The 25,073-nt window shown below is 50.3% G+C and overlaps 3 protein-coding genes across 4 annotated transcripts; 2 read left to right on the forward strand and 1 right to left on the reverse strand.

The window, feature by feature from the left end:
* Window positions 1–574: 574 nt before the first annotated feature.
* On the reverse strand, window positions 575–9,327 carry SPATA2 (spermatogenesis associated 2). The gene is made up of 3 exons (XM_027751902.2): window positions 9,012–9,327; window positions 5,988–6,413; window positions 575–4,362 (listed from the first exon to the last, which is right to left on the reverse strand). Exons 2-3 carry the CDS (start codon window positions 6,303–6,305, stop codon window positions 3,109–3,111), a joined length of 1,572 nt encoding a protein of 523 aa, XP_027607703.1. The 5' UTR covers window positions 6,306–6,413; window positions 9,012–9,327; the 3' UTR covers window positions 575–3,108.
* RNF114 (ring finger protein 114) lies at window positions 9,002–16,074 on the forward strand. Of its 2 annotated transcripts, XM_027751905.2 has the most exons (6): window positions 9,487–9,648; window positions 10,944–11,094; window positions 12,201–12,307; window positions 12,841–12,955; window positions 13,764–13,871; window positions 14,080–16,074. In XM_027751905.2, exons 1-6 carry the CDS (start codon window positions 9,530–9,532, stop codon window positions 14,143–14,145), a joined length of 666 nt encoding a protein of 221 aa, XP_027607706.1. In that variant the 5' UTR covers window positions 9,487–9,529; the 3' UTR covers window positions 14,146–16,074. The 2 variants fall into 2 exon arrangements, with proteins under 2 accessions (XP_039238529.1, XP_027607706.1); XM_039382595.1 differs by lacking the exon at window positions 14,080–16,074 and having other exon boundaries at window positions 9,002–9,646; window positions 12,841–13,845.
* Window positions 16,075–20,212: 4,138 nt separating this feature from the next.
* On the forward strand, window positions 20,213–23,351 carry SNAI1 (snail family transcriptional repressor 1). Its single transcript, XM_027751892.2, has 3 exons — window positions 20,213–20,291; window positions 20,970–21,473; window positions 22,604–23,351. Exons 1-3 carry the CDS (start codon window positions 20,213–20,215, stop codon window positions 22,783–22,785), a joined length of 765 nt encoding a protein of 254 aa, XP_027607693.1. The 3' UTR covers window positions 22,786–23,351.
* The last annotated feature ends 1,722 nt before the right edge of the window (window positions 23,352–25,073 follow it).

Raw genomic sequence — 25,073 nt, forward strand, 5'->3', positions numbered from 1 at the left:
ATCTCGGCAGATCTGAGTAGAGGACTTGTAGAAAAGGCACTTCAGGCATTTCAGCATTCACCTGACATGCTTTAACACAAGGAACAAACAAAAAGAATGATCTAGTTTGGAACTTGAGAAATTATCCTGCTCTGGAGCTAGCAGGATGCAAAAGGAGCCAGGTGGCCTAATTCAAGTGCCAAAATGTACCTCAGTGGTATCACACATCTTCTGGGAGATGCAGCTTCCATCAGGAAGCTAGTTAGATAAGTGTCATGGAGAGCCAAGGCTGGGAATCCATGGAGGTTAGCTCCACATGGCACACAGATCCTGCTCCCACCCCACCTCAGTCTGCTGCAGACTGCTGACATCCCGGCTCACATGCTCCATGGAACGCTCTGAGTCATGCTGCTAAGGCTGGAAAATAAATGGGTTTTAAAAAGCTCTGCATTCTGCAAGCAGCACACCCAGTCTGGGGAGGCTGAGGCCCACGATACAGACATTGTTGCCCGTTTGCCCAAGACCCCCTTTGTGCACCAACTCATCGTGGCTGCATGCAAACACAGTGGTGAACAGACAGCTACATGCACTCGACTTTAAGAAAAGAGTTAAGCCTTTTCTTAAAGGCCTCTTTATTTTTTTAAATTCCTTCAAAACATAAATTAATTTAAACAAATCAGATGCAAAACACCTGCATTTTAAATTAGCATATATTTTACTGTATCAATCACAGCAACCTCATACAGTAAGATACACAAAAATAGAGCATGGTATCACTTCAATTCAACACAGGTTTGTACTACAGGATTCCATGACATATATACAGAGGACTTTTCTTTTTTCAGAGCAAGCATAGTCCCTGCTCTGGTCACCGTAAAAATTACGTGGCATCACAGTTTTAGTTATTCACTGTAGTGTGAGTAGCCATATGGAAATTGAACTCGTGAACTAGAAGATACACTGTAGAGCAGCCAAACAGGCATGACACTGCAGAAGGTGAACAAAACCAAAATAACCACCGAAAGGAAAACCACCTTCAGACTGCATTGTAATAGTAAAATTGTTTTTTAAATTCTTCACTATATACATAATGTATCTACATTTGTGTCATATTTATATATATATATATATATTTATAAAAAACATACAAGAGTTTGAAAACCTTAAAATCATTCACCTAAACAACATTCACCCCAACCTTTAGGGTCAGCAAGGCAGTACTTGACCTTGACATTATGTTCAGTTGCAGTCCCTGATTGTTAAACACACACCATTCACTTTGTTTCTTAGTGCAAACTGGACAGTAACTTATTGTTCTCAGCCCTCTGTAAGACCCAGGTTCCATCTTATTTCCATTATGCTTCTGACACCCATTTACGGCTAAAATTATTTTAGCTATTTTACAATATTAGCCTATATAATTTCCCCTTCTACCTATCTGAAGCCCTCCCCCCACCCAAAAAAATGTAAGACAAACAATCATTCATGCATGTTTGTGTCACACAGGGATTGATGGACACTGAATTGAGAAGCCTAGACTCTAACAGTGGTTAAAAACCCCTAAGTGAATAATTTCAGTGCAAAGTGGACTACATAGTTTACATCTCAGCTAGAGTTCTTTACAGATATTTTGAACACATTTAGTTCTGCACATCAGATTAGGTTGCCTGATACTTTGTGCTAACTAGCTAGTTGGAATAAGGGAGTTAGGATTCTTATGGGTTTCCTTTCAATAAAAAACTAAAGTCTATTCATAACCAGGTGTTGTTTGGGGGTCAAACTGTACAGAGCCCAGCACCAGGGAGTCCTGATTCTCAGTCAGGGCTCCCAAGTACTGTAGCAATAGACAAGGGTTATTATCTGATTCACATCCATAACTGATGGGTTCACTTGAACAGGAGTCACAAACGAGCTCTGATTTTTAACCAGGCCAGTGCTTTACTTGCTGGACTACACTACGGACTTGGCAATGAATTTGGAAGCAAGCATAACATTAATACTTACAATTTCCATAACCACAAAGAAAAAGCGTGCACTGAGAAGCAAAATCCTGCAATTCTTAGACAAGACTCCACTCAGACTAGTGCTAGTCTTATCAGAGGGGAAAAAAAAAAAGAAAAGGCAGATTAAAACCAAGAATTGATCAGAGCCAAGAACATCAGTCTGCCAGAGTGGCTATAATAAGCTATGAAATAAAGTACAAGGAAAAACAAAAGGTCACACCTGAACAAATAACCCAGAGAGACTTCATAGTTATAATGATTCTACCACTTTTAAGAACTCAACATATTAAATATTTATTAAAAATAAACTGTTTCCAAATCACCTATTTACAGTACAAAGAACAGTACTTAATACATGTGCAACAGAAAGTAAAGAAAATGGATACTCATCTGAGAGGACAACACTCCAGGCATCATCTGAGTGACACAGATACACGTTCACCTCTTTAAAATACCATACTGTAAAATCCAGAAGGATGATATTGGCAACACCGGAAAATAAAGCACGTATTACCCAGATTCAGATTACATAAACTTGAGATAAACAACTGGGAGAGAAGGGGAGAAGGAGGAAACAAAGACAAAAGGAAGAGATGCTGTGGTGTTTGCATTTTGGAGATCAAGAAATGCAGACACATGTCAAAAAATAGTCCTTGTTGGCAAAACAAGCCATTCGCATATTTCCTGCACATTTTGAAGTCATACTTTATCAAAAACCGGCAGTTTTGTCGCTCATAGAAAATGAGAATCTTAATTCTCTGGCTTTATCTTCAAGCCCTACCTGGCTTTGTTCGGGCCAGGAGATGACTGCGATGTAATAGAAAAGTGTGATGTCACTTTTAAAAAATACAACAGCTGCCAAGTTTTAAGGAAAAATGTGCTCTCTCCCCCATTTAAATTGAAAAGCGATGATCATTTAGGAGTTACCTAAATTATAGCAGCATGAAATCTAATGGATCTGCAGCATCTATGAAGCCACAAAAACCAAGAACTGGCACCTGATCACTGAACCGTGGTTCCAAATATTTGGACGTGTGGTTTTGGTAAGAGGTCAGTGTGGAGTCAGAACATTAGTTAGGATAGCCCTTTCCCCTTCCCCTTTCCTTCCCAAACAGACTAAGCGGGTCTATCTATAGACCACGTGGGACAGCTGGGATGATTTATAGTTTAACTGGTTGTTAGGCAGGAACCTGTGGAGCTCGCTCTTCCTACAGCAGGGGTCATAATAGTAAGCATTGAGGCAAGAGTCACAGGAGACTTTTGAGCAGAACGTGCAAGTGTTCGCAGCTCCGGAGCGGTTACAGAAGCCACAGCGGGAAGTGCCCGAAGGCTTGGATTTGGAGCTGAACTGAGCAGCTCTGTCTTGGCTCTGAGTCTGTGATGTGTACTGTGACTTCTCCCTCAGAGCAGACGCAGGTGACAAGCTGTCGTTCGGGAGTGGTTTGATTGAGTAGGTGCTCTGTTTCACCGCTGGGTATTCCTGCCTCGAGCTGAACAGATTGTCACACTTTTGGCAAACAGAAGTGCCGCAGGGTACACCACAGTTCTGGCACTTGGGGGAAGCTGTCTCTTTGGCTAGGTGGGTGCGTTTGTGGTAAACGGGGTTGGCATCGCTTCTTAACAGCCACACATCAGGCTTAATAGATTCTTGTCTTTTAAAATTTAACATACCTCTAGAATCGTGATCAGTATATAAATCTAAGTCCTCTTGAGCAGAAAAATAGGAGCTGTAAGGGACGTTTGTTCTTAGCATGCCATTGTGATGAGATGAAGTTGGCAAGTACTCGTCTGAACACCCGTGTGGGGAGCTGGACATGGTCAGCAGAGAGGGCGACGGGCGGATAATCTCATCTTTAATGTCATCTTCCGCATCGACCAAAATCGGCTCTTTCCTGAGGCTCAGGGAGCTCATCAAAGGTGGTTTCTTACTTTCCCAGTAATTATCATACGTATCCACTGACTTGGAAGGCTTGCTCACCTTTGGCTTGAAGTAATCTTTAGAGGCCCGTTCACTGGCCGATTTCTGGAGCACCATCCGTGCCATGGAAGTGTTCAAGTTCTCCTTGCACTCCACACGCCGCTTCATGGCCTCGGAGCAGCCTCGCACGTCCTCGCTGCTGTTCTTCCGCTCGTTTATGACATCGATCTCTGAATAACCTTTATCCTTCACTTGCAAGTGAATTTCAAGAAGCTGCTCACATTCCACTTTGGCCAAAAAGAGTTCAAATGAAATCATTTTCACTTGGATGGCATCGACCTGCTCTTTGAGCTTATAGGTTGTTCCCAGTTCTGGGACATAGCCCATGTAGTTCAGAATCTGCCTTACATCATCTTCGGTTAGAGCAGACTTTACATAATAAACAAAGGGTCCAGTGTAGGTCTAAGGGGGAGGGGAGGGGAATAAAAGGAAAACTAGGTTACAAATTCAGTGGTGGACTAGATGTTCAGATAATTCAGTGACAGAGAGCATTATAATTAAATAGAATAATAACGACTGCGAACACATGCAACTCCCTTGGCAAGATGAGCTCGATTTCTGCAGCCCTCCTGTTCAGCAGATGGAAATTCCACATGAGGCAAATTCAAAGTAGGAGAGCTTTCATTCAAATTAAAATCCTGATTAGCATAATGTCCTCCCTGGTGATTTAAATCACTCTGCTATGCACTGACATTAACTTTTATGCATACCGGACATGTCTGCATTACAGGAAGTCTACCATGAAAGGCAAAAAGGCAGGAATTTCGGGAACTGCCCCAGCCAGGGGCAAGCTGGAGGCAAGAGGAACCCAGAATTACAGCAAGAGGGCCAAACTTCTCTACAGTTCAGCTTTAAATGGACTTGAGGTGCACACTTTTTTCTGTACTGTTACTAAACAGTTTCAAACATCAGTTCTATTTAATTTAATATTAATTCAAAAAACTTCCACTAAAAGAGCCCCAAAAGCGAAGACACAAGTCTCTGCAAATTGAAATACCCTCAGCACCTGGCACACCTGAGGGACGTGCTTAACCCACTTCAGCCTGTTCTGGACTGTAGGCAGGAGCAGCACCAGAACTTAATCATAATGAAGATTTACAGAGAGATCCAGAAGAAAGACAGTTTCCCCTTGGGGAAACAGAGAACTCTCAAATGTTCTAATAATGTCCAAATTCTCTGCTAAACAGTGAAACTGTCTTTTTACAACTGCCAAGGACTGCAGACACCAATCCCAGCAGTCTGTCTATCCAGCTTTCAGGCCTCAAAACTGTTCTTGTAATTCAGGTGCAGCATTCATTACTGAAACATCGCAGCAGCTTTGAATAAGCATCTAAGAACAGGTAAAAGATAAAACAGAAAACTAGGCAGCAGAGAGCTCCCTATGTGATTTCCAGCACCCAAGTCCAGCAGTGTGTGAGTTCCCTCTTCTCTCTCTGAGATCCTGGCATAGGAAGATACATTTGAAACTACATTAAAATCAAAACTTCATGAACTGAGAACTGACAAGCAGATAAAAGATATTCTGAAAACAATTCTTTTGGAGATGTTCCTTCACCATTATCATACAATTTGTGTGAAGCTCAGCAAAGCATCCACTTGAACACATGCACTGGGCTTAGTACTTGTGTCCAGTAACAGCTGTGGCAAGACAGAAATCTAACTCTGAGTGAAATTAAACCCAGCTCAGGGGCTCAGCTTCGTGAAAGCATCTCCAAGTAGAAATAAAACAGTGTAGCAAGGCAGACTGAACAACAACCTTAAACAAGCTCTTTTTCTATTTTATACACATTATAACTTCAGGTAGTACTTGTACTTCTGCTCTTGGGATACTCTCACCAGCACAAGTTCACTTATTTTACACAGAAACTTTCCTATGGCTTCTGTTCACCAACTGTATATAGACAAACATATATATCATGCCAACAAACAGAAAAAAAAAAGAAGGCTTTAAAGGAACTGCATGAAATGTGTTAACAGAAAGGAAAACAAATCATGTTCTCACTACAGCTACACAAAAAATGTCTTACCTTGATATTTTTGAACTCCTTTTTCCAGGGGTACAGAAAGAGATTAATTCCAACTGTCTCGAGCATGTTGAATGCATTGTGGAGGCAATGTAAACTCGAGGATTTCACAGATCTCAGTGAGTTTTCAGCCATCTCATAAAATTTAATCAACCGGAATCTATAAAAGGGATCGATTTTGGGAAGGCAAAGTAAGGCCGCTGCTGCCACTCGCAAGTACTCATCGTTAATAGGACGCTGCTTGTTGTCAGAGGCATTCAGTTTGCACTCGTGGAACTGTACATACTTCCGAAATAAATCGTCTTTGTATTTTGTATCCATTGAAATCAGTGTTTCCCTCGCGCTGGGGCAGCTACCTCGTCTCTGTCATGGCTATTTGGCAGTAGGTTGAGTGTCTGGCATCAAGAATCTTCAGCAGTGGCAACTCTCCTGGAGCAGAAACCGAAAACAAAGACAGGTCACCCCAGATGCCCACACCCCAGATGTCCACAGCATCTCCCTGCCCCACAGAGCTCTGTAATCCTGCTCTCACAGAGCAGCAGCTCCCACAACAGCCTCTCTAAGACTCCAGAACAGCGCGAGCGGCCACAGAAATGCTGCTGTCCTGCTTCTCACTGTCATTCCCTGCTCCTCTCCCGGGTCCCTGCCAAGTCAGCACCACCAGGCAACACCGAGAGCTCGGTACAGCAGAGCTGGGCAGGCTCCAGCCCACACTGAGGCTTCCCTGGCTCTGGGAACCCAGGGAGAAGTAACTCACAGCAAAAAACTGCAAGGAGAAGGATGAATTTTTAGAGTCTCTTCTCACCATTTTATTTTTCCCCTTCAGTTCGCAAAACTTAAACATTATTTTAAACAGTCCCTGGGGGGTTTTTGTCCCTTTTTTTTTTTCCATGCACAGTGATACAAAGTTTAAAAAAATTCCACAACGAAGTTTCACTTTGCTCATCTTGGTAAAGCATCTACTTTTTTCCCCTCTTGTGGCACAGGACTGCCCCTAAACTGAGAGGGTTTTGCCTTTCGATTTCTAGCATTTTCTAGGCTTTTGATGGCCACTGACATTCCCTGTGCTGGCACTCCCAGTCCAGGCCCGTGCTGGGGTAGCTCTGCAGCCATCTCCAGAGGGCCCTCTCCCCTGCAAACCACAGCCCAAGCTTCAGCTGAATGCTAGCAGCTGCAAACACAACTGACATCTTTTAGGCAAAAAAGCTACACCTGCCGCCTTCAACGGCTTTATTGAAATCGAGCAAAACCCATTTCTGTGTTTCCAGCATGTGCTTTTGTTGGCAGGAATAGTTGCTTTTATGGGCACACTGATCTAGATTTTCACCTCACTGAGCTCACACACTGCACTGAAGCAGCTGGTAACAAAAGAAGCTCCCAAACGCTGCTTTACCAAAACCTTGGTAATTAACAGGCCAAGTGACTCCATCTCGAATGCCCGAGGAACTTGTGATCAAAAAGCAGACCACAGGCTTTGTTCTTCACCTAAAAAGACAACCCAGCCCTTGAACCGATGGGAGGTGGGAGAAATCAGTGCAGTGTTTCAATTGTAGTCAGTCTGAAACTGCACTTCAGAGAAGACTTTTCACCCAGTATTAATAGCTGCTAGAACAGCGATCAATTCCCCCCACTTCTGTTACAGTGAAAATCACTGCTAAGAGCAAAATTAACTGAACAAAAGGAGCCAAAACACAAAATACCAACAACCAAGAGGCCTGGAAAACAAACAAACAAAACCACCAGCCTAGCAGTTAACACTCCCTGATGAAAGGCTATGCTCAATGCCAGCCCCGTAGGGGGAAAGTTAAGTAGCAGTTCGGTTTCTGCTCCCAGGCACACGGTGCTGGTGTCAAAAGACAGGCTGTGAATCACAGGAAATGTGGAGTGCTAAGTTTACATCTCAGCATAAGGGCCAGGAGCAGTTCCCCCTCTCTCCACGTTCCTCCCCCAAGTTGTGCAGGATGGATCTGTGGACAAAGACAGCAGAGCCTCTTCCTTGGCAAGAAGAGCTGCACAGGAGACTTGCAGAGAGAGATCTTTGTCTGGCACGTCAGCGAAACACCCCCAGGACACTGAATGATCCCGTGCTGACAAGGAACCGGAGTCAGAATAAGAGTTCCACCACCCCCACTGCCACTACCCACCAAACAAAGCACTCGGTTACACGTGAGAGATGTCAGGGTCAGGAGAGTTCCCAGATAAAAAGTCCTTCACCAAGGCCTTGCAGATGGCAGCCCCTGCCAGCCCTGCCTCTGCCCCGGGGATTGCACACAGGTCAGGGCTCACAGGGTCGAACTGCAAATCAGGACAGACCAAACCCCCCGGGCTCCGTCCCAGCCCCCCGGCAGCACAGCCATGGTTACAGGCTCGAGAGCCGCGCGGTGCAGCAGGCACGGATAAATATAGGCTTAACAGCGCACTGGTGACAGAGCACAGCGAGGAACGAGGCTGTTTTCTGCTGCAAATTATTGACTGAAAACCTCAAGATTTCCTGGAGATGCAAGAACAGTAAAGTCCAGTGTCTGCCGGTGGGACAAGAGAACGTTCCGACCCATCTCCAGGGCCAAAACCTCACCCGAGGGAACCAACTGTCCGACCACGCTGGATCACTCGGCTGCACAAAAACCTTGACAGCAGCACGGGAGCAGCAGGAGACGGGCACTGAGGTACACCCTCCTCCCGAGGCACACACACACTGCTCCTACCGTGGCCGAGAGCACCAGGAACGCCAGACTGTCGCCGAACACCTGACAAGGCTCCCGGACACAACGGCTCCCAACGGCCCCCGAGCCCCGCCGAGCGCTGTCCGCCGTGGACGGGCGGGCGGGGGCCCGCTCGGGGCCGGTTGGTGCCCGGTCACCTGTTGCAGAGCCGGGGCGAGGAGCCCCCGGGCACCGCCGGGGCCTCCCCAGCGCCCGCCGAGCCCCGGCTCCGGGAGCCGCCGCCGCCCCCGCCCGCCCCGCACAGCCCGCGCTGCGCCCGCCCGCCCGGCCGAGCCCCTGCTCCGCGGCCTGCCCCGAAACTCACCGCTCCGCTGCGTCGGCGGCGCCCGGTACCCCGTGCGCGGCCCCCGGCGCGCTGCCCCGCAGGGAACAGGGAGCGCCCGCCCTCTCGGCTCGGGCAGGGCCGCGGCGGCGGCGACCCGGAACTGAACGGCGGCGACGGCGCTTCCGCCGCGGGACGTCACGGGGCGGAGCCCTCAAGGCCGCGCCCCCTGGGGCTGCGGGGGATGGAGCGGCCGTGGAATGTCTGCGGGGCAGTGGCGGAACCGGCCGTGGGGCCCACGCGGTGCCGGGAGCGAGGTTCGCGCCGCGCTGGGGACCCAAGCGCAGCCCCGCGGCCGCCGCCAGGAACGGGAATAGGGATACGGGGCCACGCCCCCGCGCCGGGCCACGCCTATCGCAGCGACCACGCCCAGGGTGTGTGACCTCTCCCACCAGCCATGACGCGTTCATTTGCATGACCACGCCCACAGCGCCCGGTCCCGCCCCGGGGCGGGGCGGGGCCGCGCGTGCGCAGTGCGCCCCCTGGCGGCGCGGCGGAAGATGGCGGCGGGCGGCTCGTCGCGGGTCCCGGAGCGGCGGCAGGACCCGCTGTCCCGCCTCACCTGCCCCGTGTGCCTCGAGGTGTTCGAGAGCCCCATGCGCGTCCCCTGCGGACACGTGTGAGCGCCCGCCGGCGGACGGGGCGGGGGGGAAGGTGTCGGGGCTGGGTCCGCGGGGGCTGCGGGGCCTCCGGAGGAGCCGCAGCTCGGGGGGGGCTGGGGGCAGGGGCGGCTCAGGGGGGCGGCGGTGTGAGGGCAGGGGCTGAGGGCAGGGGCTCCGGGCAGGGGCTCCGCGGGCTGCTCTGCGACTCGGCAGCGGCTGAGGGGTGACCTGGAGCGTCCGTGAAAGAGAGATTTAAAGAAAAGCAGAGGCAGAAATAAAGCCGCTATTCTTCCACTTTCGGTTCCTCACCTTGCTGAAGGATGCGGGCACGGAGCGCCGGGACAAGGGGGAACGGCTTCCTGCTGCTAGAGGGCAGGGTTAGATGGGATTTTGGGAAGAAATCCTTCCCTGTGAGGGTGGGGAGGCCCTGGCACAGGTTGCCCAGAGAAGCTGTGGCTGCCCCATCCATGGAAGTGTCCAAGGCCAGGCTGGACGGGGCTTGGAGCAACCTGGGCTGGTGGAAGGTGTCCTGCCCATGGCAGGGGTAGGAACGAGATGAGCTTTAAGGTCTCTTCCAACCAAACCACTTTATGATTCTGCTGCCTTCAAAATCCACTTGTAAAACTTATAAGGCTTACCAGTATTAGAAAAATAAAAAAAAAAATTATCTCAAATAAATAAATAAATAAATAAATGGTCCGCCCCGGGTCCACCCCCTGAGAATTGAATCAGGGGGCTTTCGGGACCCCCTGTTCATCCCATCTTCCTCTCCCTCAGAGCACAAAGGGTACATAGTTACCCAATTCTTGACCATATTCTGTGGTTTAGGCCCTGATATGCTGTTCTGCCAACAATCTAGGCCTTGCCTTGACAAAAGACTAAACATTTGTACTGGTTTCAGGAGTAGGATTGATATAGGGAGCATAGAATGGGGTAAGAGGGTTAAGGAATGCGTAAACAAGGGTGCTAGAGAGAAAGGGAAAGGGACAAGGGACAAAGGAGGGAGGGTTGCTGCCTTCAAAATCCACTTATAAAACTTATAAGGCTTACCAGTATTAGAAAAATAAAAACATTAGGGGCTTAAGGCATCAATTCTCAGCGGAAACCGAGGGCACAGAGCCCTGTCCGACAGCAAATAACGCTGGGCAGGATGGCCTGGGATCCTCCTGCTCCTCCCTTGGGAGCCCGAGTGCCAACGGGCCGCTGCTTTCCCCGATCTCATGTCTCAGGACTCGGTTATCCCTGCGGGCAGGGGGCAGGGAGGGCAGTGGGTGTGGTGCTGGTGCCCACCACAGGTTTTTCTCCCCCACAGGTTCTGCACGCCGTGCCTGCAGGAGTGTCTCAAGCCCAAAAAGCCAGTGTGTGGTGTGTGCCGCAGCACCCTGTCCCCTGGGAGCAGAGCTCTGGACCTGGAAAAGCAGATTGAAACCACAGAGACCACTTGCAATGGCTGCAACAAAAAGGTATGAAGGTGGTTGGGAGTTAAGTGCCTGAGGTGTGCCTGCTCAGCGACACTGCTTAGAGGGAAATAAAGTGCTTGCTCCTCAGCTTTCGGCAGAATCAGGTCAAAATGTTCATTCTGATATGTTCTAAAGGTATTTGATAAAGGCAGCACCCAAATGTTGGCATTCTTTCCACAGTTTTTTTGTTGTTCAGGAAGTGAATTTCAGATGAAAGAGGCTGATTTTAAAATTACAGTAAAACCTTGCTGCTGTGGCAATGTCCTTGTGAATGAAACAGTGTAATGAAACAGTGCCTGTGGGGGTTAGAGAGTGAGCTCTGGCTCCTTAACAGAAATTTATTTGCTTTTTTTGCAATAGTCACGAGTCAGAGTTGTCTTGCATGGCTGGTGTATTCCATGGACTTACTGGTTGTTGTGTCTTGCATGTTGAATGCCTGTGTGACATCCTTCCTGGGCTTCCCTTTCCCTTGGTGAAGTTGAGCTGCTTAGCCCCTTATACATTAAGTGAATGTATAAGAAAATATCCTAGCACATGACAGAGCAACAGGAAAAGGATAATTAGACAAACTAAGGTGAGGGTAAGGGTTCAGTTAGTTTCACTGTTTATTTCTGGGTCATTTCTTCATTCTGTCTTCATTCCAGCTGAGAGAAAACTGCAGTGTCTTGAGTTACAGCTTCCCTTGTTGTAAATCTGAGTTTTCATTAATGGGATTGAACAATTAGCAATCAGTTTATACCAAGAGCTGTCCTAAAAGCCGAGTTATTTTCCATACACTGTTCTCCTCAGTGACCAGGTGAACTGGCTTTATAGGAAGCTTTTGTTTATCTACTATAGTATGGTATATAAAATAGTATGTAGTATAGGTAAAGAGAAGTGAGCTGTCCTGAGCAGGGGTGTGTGTAACATAGTACAGGCAGCAAAGTTACAGGTTAACTAATCTGTATCTCAAAAGTTTTCCACCTCACCAGCTGAAGTATTTGGATTTTCTGCTTTAACACTTGTACAGAAAGCTGCTCTGGGTTACATGTTTGCTGCTTCTGCTTAGAAGTGTAGCAGGAAGTGCAGGTAGTTTGAGTTAATGTGCTGTGCCATTGTTGCCTGCACAGATGTACCTCTCCAAGATGCGCAGCCACGCGGCCTCATGCTCCAAGTACCAGAATTACATCATGGAAGGTGTGAAAGCTGTGACTAAAGAACCCCTCCACAACACCAGGTAACAGCTCTGCTCTGAAGCGCTTGGCTTTTTTTGTCACAAAAAGGAATCTTAAAGTACGAGCAGACTTTACCTCCTCGCTCGGTTTGGGTGTTAATTTTTATATAGTTAAAAACTGAGCCTTAATCCTGCAGCTGACTGTGCCCAGGCAAGCTGTGCTGCTTCTGCTTAGTCCATGCACAGGACATCTTTAAGATCAGGGTATTCTGTACAATGTGGCTGGGTTTTTAAAAGAAGCTTCTATCTGTCTGTCTCTTAGTTGTACTCACTTATGATGAGGGGAAGTAGGAATTGGTTGCAATGCACTCATGTGTGTGGTACCCTGTGCATTTAAAGAGAACATTTGGCACTTGGAACATTTGTAGAAGAACTGTAGATCAGTCTAATATGGACAACGTTGAGTTCCTTAAGCTATTGTTAGGAGTTTACAAACTGATTGTTAAAATTAGCTTGTCCTAATTGAATAAGTAAGATTATTGCTTTGAATAATTTGTATGTGTAAATAACCTCTTTTTCTCCTCCCCCTCAACCAGGAACTTCCCAAATCGCTTCACCTTTCCTTGTCCGTATTGCAGCGAGAAAAACTTTGATCAGGAAGGGCTGGTTGAACACTGCAAAGCACTGCACAGCATGGATGCAAAACAAGTGGTAATAAAGAGTCTTGGTGCAAGAATTGCAACGAAGTCTAGTCTTAAAGCCCTTTGAAACAGTGAATTAGAGACTTACTCTTGAACTAAGTCTTGAACTAAGTGCATATAATTATTTCTGTTAAGTCCAGTGTGGCTCTGCTGGTCATGCCTTTAACTCTCACGTAATTCTGCTGTTGGCTTTCAGTGCATTCTCTGGAGGTGACTGGTCTCTACTCTGACTGCAGCTGGGCCACATCCTCCTTTCATATTTGAAAAATGGCAGACACTCAAAGTTAATTGGACACAGCAAATTAATAAAATATAATTTACAAAAAGGTCGTACATTTGACTTTCCTCTGTGCTGTTTTCAGCAAGAAGATACTAAAAGCCACTGGGGAAAATGCTTGCAAAAAATAGTATACCGTTCTAGTAGTCTTTCTGTGATACTTCCTCTTATGTAAGAGGAATTGCAAAACGTGGAACTGAATTTGAAACTTTCGTTTTTCTGGGAAGTTTTTTGGAATTCCAAATTAGTCAGGAAAAAAAGTTCCTTTTTTCTCCTGGAGAGTAGTGAGTTCTGATTTTCTGAATGTGGGAGAAGAGTAAGCTGTTCCATTTCAGGGATCTACGACATCAATTAAAATTGTCTGAGGCTTTTGTACCAAATGTCCCAGCAAGGTATTGGGCAGCACTTTGCATATAAAATAGTGGCAGCACAAACCTTGAACTTCAGTCCTCCACACTGTCCCTGCCCTGCCCTCCATGCTGCCATTGTAAAAGGATTTAACCATTGGGGCCTAATTGGCTTTTTTGGGTTTTTCTTGAAGGTTTGCCCGATTTGTGCCTCAATGCCGTGGGGAGATCCAAATTACAGGAGTGCTAACTTCATGGAGCATCTGCAGAGGCGACACCGCTTTTCCTATGACACCTTTGTGGTATGTGTATCCTCCCCCTTGGAATGCAGCCTGATGGCTCATAAACCTGGGCTGTGTGACATGGCCACTGCTGTGAAACCCCACCCTGCACATGGTGTCCTGGGAGGAATTGGAGAGTCAAAGGGAAGGACAGCTTTTGCTGCTGTTATTTGTTGTATTAACCAGCGTGGCTGTTGCAATAAAGAATTTCTGTGCCCTTTGTTCACAGGATTATGATGCTGATGAAGATGATATGATGGAACAGGTTTTGATGCGTTCTTTGAGGGATAAATGATCCAGCTAGAAGATTAACTGTAAAACCAAGCTTCCACAAGGGGGAAATGCCCAGCATCCTTGCACTTCTCCCTGCACATCCCAAGATTAACTCAGGCGTCCAGAAATATGGAAGACTTTAATCCTATCTCAGTTTCAAATCCTGGTTTGATATTTCTGTACCACTCAAGTATTTTGGTATCATGGTCTCTTGCCATTCAGCCCTATCAGCCCCATTTTTCTACTTGCTTCACACAAAGCTTAATTGTAGATCACCATGTGGGAACCACATCTTTTTCCTTTCCCTGTGCCCACTTCTTGGTTTCTTTGGCAGTTGTTTTCCTTTGACTGTCTAAAAACAGAAACATTCCAAATGGAGTGGCCTGAACTAGTTAATAAATATCTCTTCCCAGTCTCATTTACATATCCCAAGTGATAGTATGTGAGGTGTATTTGTAGCTCTGTTTCCCTTTAGTGAGACTTCCAGGTGCTAACTGTAACTGTCAGACCAGCTCTCATTTAAAGTGACCTCTGATACCTGTGATTCCATAATGTTTCCCAGTGTTTCAGTCCTTACAGGCAGCCTCCCAACTATATGGAAAACATATCCTCAGTATGAATCTTCAAACTGTAAACTTTCTTAGCAAATCTTTGCACTGTGTAATCAACTAGTCCAAAATACTTCAGTTCTATGCATGATGATTACTTTCCTCCCTACTCTTACTATAATTTCTAGCCTGTAAAATTAACTTAATTGTTGGTCTTAGTTAAAACACATAATTTTAACTATATTAGCAAATATTAATCATAATTGCTGGCTTTATGATTAAATTGGTGGCTTTGAAACTGGTTTTCTAGTGATTTTAAGCCTTATCCTGACAGGGGAATTCAGAAGGTTTTTTTCAATACCTCTGCTTTCTATTTAAACTAAAATTTTCATATATATGCCTAGTTTTTCCATCTCTCAAGACAAGCTGGTGGCAAAACTTAGCAGTAGTTCACAGCATTTTCTTTTTGCATCACAGATTTAATCAGGTATTTTGAATTCCTGTTCTTAATATAAATGTTCCCACAGCAGCTGAAGCTGTACTTGGATGGTTTTCCATCTAGCTAGCAGTATGTGTGTAGAGTCAGGTCTAGCTTTCAAGAAAAATTAAAATATAACCCTGAAAGCAGGATGACAATTCCAGTCTGTGGTCAATGGATACTCTGTTTTCAAGCCTACACTTTTAGCACAGAGATTCCTTAGTTTTAATTTGATGTTTTCAGTAACTTCACAGACAAGCTGTTGAGATGTAACAGTCTAAGACACCCGACCAGAACTTGTAAATCACTTTAGTGTTGAGATGTCTAATGTAAGCATTGCAATTGGAGCAGTGGACCTGCACCACCCCAGAACTGAGCACTAATTAATTTATTTGAGCAGTAACCTTACTCATCATGCTCTTCAGACTGCAGTGTAGCCTTACCCTGAAAATAATGAAACCACCCCACCGAAAACCTCTGATCAAACTTTGTGTCCAGCCAGACCTCTAACATGCATCAGTTGAACTTGGGTTTAGTGTCTTTTCCCCTTGGTATGGGCTGTTACAGACTTATCACTAAGTGTCTGCATGGGGACTGGAAGCTCAGTCCTGGAGGGTGGGAATTGTGGATCTCATGGTTCTGTGGGAAAGGAACTGTGTTTGAAGGTGGTTATTTTAATGCTTGACCTGCAAAGAGATGACAATTTACTGGGGGTTGGATGGGGATCTCTGGGTTCTGGCTAGAGTGCAGTTTGGTGATGCCCATTGCCAGGAATCCAGATTCCTGCTACTGTTCTAAGTGCACTTCCACGCAATTCTGGTAAAATGTTTAAGGAGCAGTTAGAGCTTCCGAGCAATTACTTTGTCATGTTTTTGACTTTTGGAGACAAGTTACAAATAAAGGCCATTTAATTTATAAAATCCTATCTTTGTGTCACCCCTTGTCATTTCTTCCTCATGGAAGACCTCCTGAAAAACTCTTCTTGCCAGCTGCATAACTCTACAGAGAGCACAGTAGATGTTGAGAAATGCAGGAACTTTAACTTTTGGCTTCCATTAAATATTTTGTACTGATTAGTTGGAACTTTATTTATAATCTTTCAAAGAGCAGACCATGGAGGTTATGAAAAACAGTTCAGATTGAGTGTGGATAAAATTGTGCTAGAGCTGACCAGAGCACTGCAGGTGCAGCCTTGGGTGGGATCCTCCTGTAATCCATGGAAACAACCTCTCGAGAGTCCAGCAGGGCTTTTCTGTGGAGACCACTGCAGCTGCCATAGCTGAGTACTGGCTGGAAAATGCATGCTAGTTGTGCTTGAGGTTTGGTTCCAGGAGTGAGGAGTGAGCAACAGCAGCGTGGACAGCACTGCTTCCCATCTGCTGAGCACCCATCGGGCCGCCCTGAGATAGAGTTCCACTGAGCCCAGCTGCTGAGGAGCCTTGTGTCTCCACGCTGCTGACTCCATCAACACACACAGGCATGTTTGCACTCGCTGGGGTACGTCTTACTGATGATACTTGTGGGTTGATGTAAAGCCGTTCAGCTCATTTGGGTCATTAAAAAATCCTTAGTATAGAACAAGCCGGCCTGGGCTTCCAAACCCTTGGAGTGTCCCTGCGGAAGAGTGAAGTGCTCTGCCAGAGCTGCTGTCGCCTCGTCAGCACCTGATCGTGCTGCCGCAAACCCTGAGCGCCCATTGTGGGTGATAATGCAATCGGGCCAGCTCGGACCTGTGAAATTCCCCAAGTCTGGCACAAGGAGTCAGCCTTAATAGGACAATTAGCACAGAGAGACAGGATGGGAGGAGACAGGCTAGCAGCTGAGTTATTTTATTAAGTGCATCTTTCTCCAGCTAACGACTGGCCTTAATAGGTCTGACAAATTGTTGTCGGCATTAATTGCCTAACGCACAGGCATTGCTTCATCTGGAATTACAGTGGTAAATCCCCATGGTCTCCTTATGCTGTGGGGATGAGATCTTGTCAAGGATCCTATTCATAATAAAGCACTGGTGGTATATTCCAGGTCCTCATGTCACCTGATTGACAAGAGAATAGCAAATTTCCTTTGAGGCCCTTGGGCAGCTATCCTGCACAGGTACTGGTGAGACCAATGCAGGAAGGATTAATCAACCAAGGCTGTGTTAAGTCATGGAAAAGCAAATGAGGGATGTGCTCATAGTCCTAAAGCTTTTTCTTTTTTTTTTAATATACTAAAAATTATAACAGGGCATTTACCTCTTTTGGGGCTGGGGTTTTATTTGTTTTCCTAATGCAGAGCTTCATGTCACAGTTGCATTGGTCTGTGCTTCATCAAAAGCAACTCACTGTTTTATGGGCAAATTCCATTATTCTACAGGACTGTTGAAACCACTATGAAACCTTGCTTTTCCTTCCTCACTCCTTCCCCAAAACCCCAGAAAATACTTAGCACTTAGTGAAAAATTAGTGTCATTGCTACAGACTTGGGTCTAGTTCTTCTCACATTTGTTCTGTCTTTACCCGGTACTCAGACGTTTTGGTTTAAACAAAGAATTCAGTGGAGCTTCTGGGAGCAGCTTTAGTCCCCCCTGCAGAGAGTGACGGTCCGTCCCCCAACCCGAGTGCAGGGGATGAGCTCCCCCGCCTCGCTGCAGCGGTGGCCGCTCGGCGAGCGCTGACAGCAGAGGGAGGTCTTGCATCTTGGAGAGAGCGAGGCTCCCTCCTCCCGGCCCTGTGCTCAGCCCCGGCCTCCTCCACCGGGCTCAGGGGCTGCGGTGGGTTCCAGGGAGCTTCTCCAGCCTTGCAGTGAGGTTTCACACCCCATCCCCACAGCTCATGGTCAGAGCTTCCCTTCACCCCACCACAGCCTCCCTTGGTGCCAGGTGCTCTGCTCTGCAGCCAGATATTCGAGATGCTTCACAGAGCCATGGGGCCAAAGAAAGTAATAAGAAGTAATAAATAATAAGTAATTTGTAGCAGATCTGTTGCTCTGGAGGTGGTTGGAGTGTACATGTTAGCTCCTTGGGCCAGTCCATGTGGGTCTGGGATTGGAGCTGTGCCACAGGGTGGTGGCCAGTCTACTCTGACTGCCCTAAGGCTCAGCTGCTGCCACAACCCAGTACTTCAGTGCAGGGTGGGACAGCTGAGAAACCACTGTCACTTCCAGCCCATGAACCATTGCAGAGCTTCCCCTCCCCTCTGTGTCCTGCTCTCTGTCCTGTAGCATCCTGGCTCACAGGCAGGTCAGGTCACTTGGTCTCAGTTTTTCCCCTAGCACAGGCAAGTTTTTTCCACATGCAGTGATTGGAACAGATTATTACCATTTCAGAAAGAACAGAGGAGCAGGCTTTGCTTCTTGAAAGAAAACCACCTCGCTGTGTTCCTTGTATGAGTGTCCCCAGTGTAACCACATCCGTGGCAGGTGGAGGATGGCGGGGGGGCACTGCTGAGGGGCTGGGGGAGGCACCTGCACAACACCCGGACTGCTGCCCCCTGCCCCAGGGGCTGCTGCACCTCTGGACCCCCGAGAGAAAAGGGGGGGACCTCGCCTCTGCGATTTGCATCCCCCAAAGCCTTCAGGGGCACATTTTCCCCTGAACTTCAGGCTGATTCAGGGATGAGTTTTGCAGATAAACACCTGCTGAAAGCCACGGGCAATTCCGGAGCCAAGGAGGGATGATCCAGCTCCAGAGCACGTGGCTGCAGGGTAAGAGTTTGCAAATGCGTCTGGTCTGGGCAGGATGCGCATGGCTGGCAGGACAGGCTTTCCAAGCTGTTCCTGCCCTGAGGAAAAGCTGACAGTGAGCTCAGTGCTGCAGCCGTGCCAGTGGAAAGCTTTGCTCCCACTTCTGCATTTCATGTGGTTGTGGCTGAAGAGTAACGCGTGGTCAGCAGGGGTTGAGTCACAAGTGGCCCAGCACACGGTGCTTTTCCGAGTGGCAGGGCCAGAGGAGGCATTCCCAGCAGGACCTGTTCCTCCTCCTCCTGCAGCCTTGCCGCCAGCAGCTGTCTTGGCCTGGACCTGAGTGCTGCTCCTGCAGCAGGTGGCTGGACCCGTGCCCTGAGCCCTTCCAGCAGGGAAACCCCACGTGAGCCAGAGGGATGGGATAAGCTGGAAGCCTGGGCTGAGCTTTCTAACTGCCAGGCTCGGGGGACTGGTATAGCTCTGCTCACCACTGCCCCAGCACCTGCTAGCAAGGCCTGGACACCTTCCCGTGAGCACACGTTTCCTGGGAAGGGGGAAGCCAAACAGAGCGCGTGCCTCAACAGGGCTGTTTGACCCACACTGCCCGTGGGAAGGAGTCAGGTGAAGGCAGGAGGGAAGAGAACAGAGGGCAGCTTGCTGGGCGGTTGCTGCTCGAAACCTTCCCTGCATGTCTGGACAGGTGCTCCTGACCCCTGCCAGAGGGAGGGAGTCACCGAGGGCCGTGCGGGATCCATCCTGCTCCTCTGCAAGTCATTGCCTCTTCCCGGATGATTATTAACCTTTATTAACCTGTGGCGAAGCCTGCTCTTTGCCGGACTGTGTCCCAGCGGGGCAGGGCGGAGGCTCGTCCCAACCTGCACCGCAGTCCCCAGCCGTGGGGCATGGGAAGGACAGGCAAACGTGGGGGGCCCGGGAATCCCCCCTGAGCACAGCGCCTTCCTCAGCCCCGCCGCGTCCGGCCTGCCTGGACCGGGCATGGGCCGTGGATCAGCCGCACGGCTCTTTGCCCGCTTCCCTCCGGAGCACCGGCCGGACCCGCGGGGAGCGCGGCACGGGGAAACACTTCGGAGAGAAGCCGGGAACGGCCCGTTGCATCTGGATCAGCACCAGCGCTCGTACTCCGGCACCGGGCGGGCGACGCGCCCGCCCCGCGGGAGCAGCCCCCGGGTCCTTCCCCAAGGCTCGGCTCGGCCCCCGGCGGCGGCAGGACCAACACCTGCCCGGTGCCCGCCCCGTCCCGCCCGGGCCATTGGCTGCGGCCCCCGGGGGCGGCCCCGCCCCGCCCTCCCCGCCCCGCGCCGCCCCCCCGGCCCCGCGCACATATCAGCGGGCGCGGCAGCGCGGCCGCCCCGCGGCGCCGGCTCCGGGGCTGCAAGATGCCGCGCTCCTTCCTGGTGAAGAAGCACTTCTCGGCCAGCAAGAAGCCCAACTACAGCGAGCTGGAGAGCCAGGCCGGTGCGTGGACGGGCCGTGCACGTGGGGCGCTCCGCGGGGTGGGGTGGGGGCTCCTGTGCGGAATCTTCCTAAGGCTCCACACGGGAACGGGCTGGGATTGACCGACTTTTCGCAGGGTTGCGGAGCTGTGGGACTTTGGGGGGTGGGTGTTGTTGTGGGTTTTTTTCAATTTTGTGCACGTCGCATGGGGTTGGGCGCGGGATCCTCCGTGTCCCGGGATGCTGAGCCGCTTCCTGCTGTCCCGGGATGCTGAGCCGCTTCCTGGTACCCTGGGCTGGGCGGAGGCACCGGGGACTCCCTCGCGGGTTGGGCATGGGTGCGTTGGGAGCTTCCCGTGCTGGGAATCAGCAGGGGCATGGGGTCCCCTTCGCCCCATCCCTCGCGGCTGGGCGGGCAGGGGCGCGGACCCTCGTGACGTGAGGTCGGTCCTCTTTGCCCCGGGGCGGGCTGGGGGCTCTGGGCTTCCATGGGGCGGGCTGGGATCCCTTTGCCCCTCTGACTCCGGGGTGCGGCGCGGGTCTCTCACGGATGGGCTGGGATCGGGTCCCACTGAGCCTCCCACGGGTGGGCTGGGCACCCTGCGCCCCTGGGCGTGGAGCCCGCGGCGGTGGGTCGGGGCCCCTCGCTGCCGTTCCTACCCGAGCCGCGGGCCCCACTGACCGCCGCCGCCTCCCGCAGTGCTGGCCGCCCCGCTGCTGTACGAGACGTGCCCTCTGCCCGTCATCCCCCCGCCCGAGGTGCTCGGTCCCGGCGCCTACTACCCGCCGGTGGTGTGGGATGCGGGGCTGCTCTCCAGCCTGTTCCCGGGCGGCCCGGGCAGCGAGGCGGCGGGAGGCGCGACCCCCGCCCTGGACCTGACGGCGCTCTCCAGCGAGGAGGATGAAGGCAAGAGCTCGGGGCCCCCCAGCCCGGCCTCGGCCCCCGCTGCCGCCGAGCGCTTCCGCTGCGCCCAGTGTGCCAAAGCGTACTCCACTTTCGCCGGGCTCTCCAAGCACAAGCAATTGCACTGCGACGCCCAGGCCAGGAAATCTTTCAGCTGCAAATACTGCGAGAAGGAGTATGTGAGCCTGGGGGCTCTCAAGATGCACATCCGGAGCCACACGCTGCCCTGCGTCTGCAAGATGTGCGGGAAGGCCTTCTCTCGGCCCTGGCTGCTGCAGGGCCACATCCGGACACACACCGGTAAGGTCCCCTCTTCTCCCTCTCCCTCCCTCCCTTATCGCCTCCCGCTTCCCTGCTCCGCTGCCCCCAGCGAATCGGCGGGCCGGCTGTTATCTGGGAAGATAAGGGCTTCCCAGACCCCCTTGGCACATCTCTCTAAAATGTCCTTTAAATATCCTCTTGGCTGAAACCGAGCGCAGGGTCAAGGCCCAGCCTGTAAACCTGTGCAGCTGCAGTGCCTCCCCGGAGCTGGCCCATTGGCCGCAGTGCGACAGCACACGCTTCACCATGATTTCATAAACGAGCTGTGAGAGTGGTGGAGCCCTCCCGGCCAGGGCAGAGCCCCAGTCCCGGCTGCCCACCGCTGGCAGCGATGAGCCCGGCTCCAAGCACACCCGCTGCCGAGATGTGCAGGGCTGGGCGAGGCCTGTGGGCAGGTGCTGGAGGCACCTGTTGGCGCGGCTCCGGGTGCCGCAGCTGCAGCCCACCCCGCTGCCCCGACAATGCATCTCCCGAGCATCCTTTGTGGGGCTGCGGGACAGTGTAATTGTGACTTGGCACTGATTTCACACCCTCTTAACGTGCTAAAGATGATGGCTGAAGGAAGCCTGGTAGACTTGATTGTGCTTTCCAAATTGAGCATACACATTTGTTTCCTCCAAAAGAGTCTTTCTGGGAGGAATTCGCCCTGGCCAGGCTTTTCAATGCGAGCTGGGCAGGAGAAGGGGGAGCGCGGAGGAAATAGCTCCACTCACCCTGGGCTGGCGCCTCGCAGCCGCTGCCTGCTATGATATAATTAACACACAGCGCTTGGCTTTCCTGCCTCGCTGCAAACTCCTTGCTTGGCTCCGGGCAGGAGACGAGTATCGTGTCTTCGTTTGTACGTGCAACAGCCTTGCTGCTTGCAGATGTTTCCAGCATTAATTTTCCGTGGTTCACAGGAGAGATTTTTCTGGGAGTAGGCAATTCCCAAGCCGGCGGTTCTTCCCCGAGCAATGCTGTACATACCAGTCTTTCCCTCTGAACAATAACAGCCAGCACTTCTTTTCACTGTGCTCTGCACAAACTTTGGCTAATGAATGGCTCCTTCTTTGATATTCCTCATGTGTTGATGCACTGGTTAATTGGGAGCGTTTCTCTTTGTCCCATAGGTGAAAAGCCCTTTTCCTGTACACACTGCAATCGGGCCTTTGCTGACCGCTCTAATCTCCGTGCCCACCTGCAGACCCATTCAGATGTAAAGAAGTACCAGTGCAAAACCTGCTCCCGGACTTTCTCCCGCATGTCGCTGCTCCACAAGCATGAGGAGACAGGCTGCTCCGGCTCTCGCTGAGGACTGGACTCCACTCCCCCGGCCTCTCGCATCACAAATACCTATATTATAACTAGTTTCTGTAGGAGTTAGATTCCTCCATCGCCGTTGCAGTGTGCACCGGGCTGAACGCAGCTCCTCTGGCCCTTGAGACCCTCACACTCCTCGCTCGGTGCCTCCAGTGCAATCCAAGAGCCTGATCACAGAATAACCTGAGTTGGAAAGGACCCATCAGGATCATCGAGTCCAGCTCGTGGCCCCACGCAGGACACCCCAATAATCACACACCATGTGCCTGAGAGAATTGTCCAAATGCTTCTTGAACTCAGACAGGCTTGGTGCTTTGACCACTTCTCCCATCCTGGCGTCTGGGGGTGCAGGACTGGACTCAGTGGCAAGTGTGGGTGACAAATCAAGTGTGTGAAACTCGGGGGGCACAGTCCTGAGCCTGCCCTGCTGCTGCCACAGCCCCTCAGCAGGTGCCCCCTCTTGCCAGAGGCACCTTTCAGGGCTGGACCTGCACCCTGGCCCCACGCCGGTACCTTACACTGCAACCATGTAGCTTGGGGGGTTGGGGTTTTTCTGTTGGTGGGGGTTTTTTTGTTTGGTTTGTTTTGGGTTTTTGTTTTGTTTTTGTTTTTTTTTTTTAACATCGTAACCACTTGGTAACTTCTAAAAACCAATATTTTTTTAATGAAGGACAAAACGTTGCCTCTCCCCCCACCCCAAGTGTATATACACTGCCTGTAGAAGGTGTAACTATGCAATAATACAGTATCCCAGTAGTTGTGAAGCAGCTGCTTCTCCCCAGCACAATGACAATTTGCAATGCCTGCGAGATTAACAGTGTCCATGAAAGGCAGGGGTAGCCATTTCAAACCCCAGCCCTGTTTACAGAGCAGCTATGCACTCAAGCACCTGTTAATATGACTCTTAACAACTGCTTTTCAAGAGAACTGTGACTAATAGCAGGCACTTGTCAGCTGATACAATGGTGGCCTGTCCCAAGGCTGCCCATCGACAGGTGTGTGCCAAAAGCCCTATTTATGGGTATTGACAGGTGCCTCCTGAATGCATCTTTCTTTGGACATTGTTTTCATGGAATCATTACAAAGAGGATGTTTACATTTCAAAGGTACACTGGTATTTATATTTTTGTGCCACAATTTTGTAATGATGAAACTTTTTATATAATTATATACAGTTTATTGATATTCAATAAAATGGTTAATTTATAATAGGGTTTTGTGGGTGCCTGGGGTGAACGTGCAGTTGTGAGGGGGCAGTGCTCTGGGGACCAGGGGGCTGGGCTCAGCTCTCCTTCTACCTCTGGCTGCAGGTGACTGGCAAGTGCCATTTGCAGGCAGGGATCTGTGGAGCAGTTGCTTCTCTGGAGAGGAAAAGTCAGGCTGAGTCAGTTCCTGCCAAAGGGCTGGGGCAGCTGTGCAGTGATGTGGGCTGGGGGTGCAGAGGATCTCCCAGGCTCTGTGTGGGAAAGTACAATGGCTTGCCTTGTCCCTCCCAGCCTGCCCAGGTGGGTGCCAGCTTCCTCATGGAACTGCTGGAGCACCTGTAGCCTCAGCACTCTGAGCATGGGGAGCAGGTCTGTGCCCCTGCTGGGATGATGGGACTGCCTCTGGCAGGATCCTGAGCCTCCCCAGAGATGGCTCCAGCACCAGATGCCTCAGGGAGCTGAGCCTCCTGGTGGGCGACTCGATGTGGGTGGTGGGGCAGCAGAGGTGTGTCCATCCTGTTGTCACCAGAGCTCTTCAGCAAGCACAGGTGGGGCTGTCCCTGTGCCTCCATACATGGGGGGCACCAAGGGGTGGGTCCTCCGAGGTATCCCCCCTCCATACCTGCCTCCAGGACTTCCATAATGAAACTCCCAATGCCCCAAAGCACCTGCCTTGCAACTTCCCAGCCTCCTACAAATCTGGGGTGCTTCAGGGACAGTGCAGCCGGGCTTGCTGCCTGCCTCCCCCAGGGGATGCAGTTTTGTCCTTCTCCCCCTGCACTTCCTTAGTGCTATCTCCCAGACATTGCTTCCAACCGGGGAATAAAAGCAGGCACCCTCCAGCTCTGATCCCCCTCCAGCCCGTGGGCGTCCAGCTCCCAGCGCCTCTCGCAGGGGCTGTTCAGAGCAGGAAGATGTGTGTGGCTGTAAAAGTCAGCAGAGCTGCTGCTTGGCCCTTCTTTAATTAAGAGCTCACCCGGTATAAACTGACTTTCCCAGCCGAGTTGGACTCATTACTCGATTATTAAGCAGGGCAGGAAGTTTTGGGTTTGCTCTTGTGTGTGCTTTTTTCTTC

The sequence above is a fragment of the Pipra filicauda genome, unplaced genomic scaffold (assembly GCF_003945595.2).
Source record: "Pipra filicauda isolate LSUMZ 115617 unplaced genomic scaffold, ASM394559v2 scaffold275_size1018216_pilon, whole genome shotgun sequence".
NCBI lineage: Eukaryota > Metazoa > Chordata > Aves > Passeriformes > Pipridae > Pipra > Pipra filicauda.

What these genes read in the sequence shown, in the direction of transcription:
- RNF114 (XM_027751905.2), top strand. Translation starts at nt 9,530, where the DNA reads ATGGCGGCGGGCGGCTCGTCGCGGGTCCCGGAGCGGCGGCAGGACCCG. An exon ending in GAACCCCTCCACAACACCAG is followed by an intron (nt 12,308 to 12,840) that starts GTAACAGCTCTG and finishes CCCCTCAACCAG; the next exon opens with GAACTTCCCAAATCGCTTCA. An exon ending in GCATGGATGCAAAACAAGTG is followed by an intron (nt 12,956 to 13,763) that starts GTAATAAAGAGT and finishes TTTTTCTTGAAG; the next exon opens with GTTTGCCCGATTTGTGCCTC.
- SPATA2 (XM_027751902.2), bottom strand. Translation starts at nt 6,305, where the DNA reads ATGGATACAAAATACAAAGACGATTTATTTCGGAAGTATGTACAGTTC. An exon ending in AGGAGTTCAAAAATATCAAG is followed by an intron (nt 4,363 to 5,987) that starts GTAAGACATTTT and finishes CCTCCCCCTTAG; the next exon opens with ACCTACACTGGACCCTTTGT.
- SNAI1 (XM_027751892.2), top strand. Translation starts at nt 20,213, where the DNA reads ATGCCGCGCTCCTTCCTGGTGAAGAAGCACTTCTCGGCCAGCAAGAAG. An exon ending in CGAGCTGGAGAGCCAGGCCG is followed by an intron (nt 20,292 to 20,969) that starts GTGCGTGGACGG and finishes CGCCTCCCGCAG; the next exon opens with TGCTGGCCGCCCCGCTGCTG. An exon ending in CCACATCCGGACACACACCG is followed by an intron (nt 21,474 to 22,603) that starts GTAAGGTCCCCT and finishes TTTGTCCCATAG; the next exon opens with GTGAAAAGCCCTTTTCCTGT.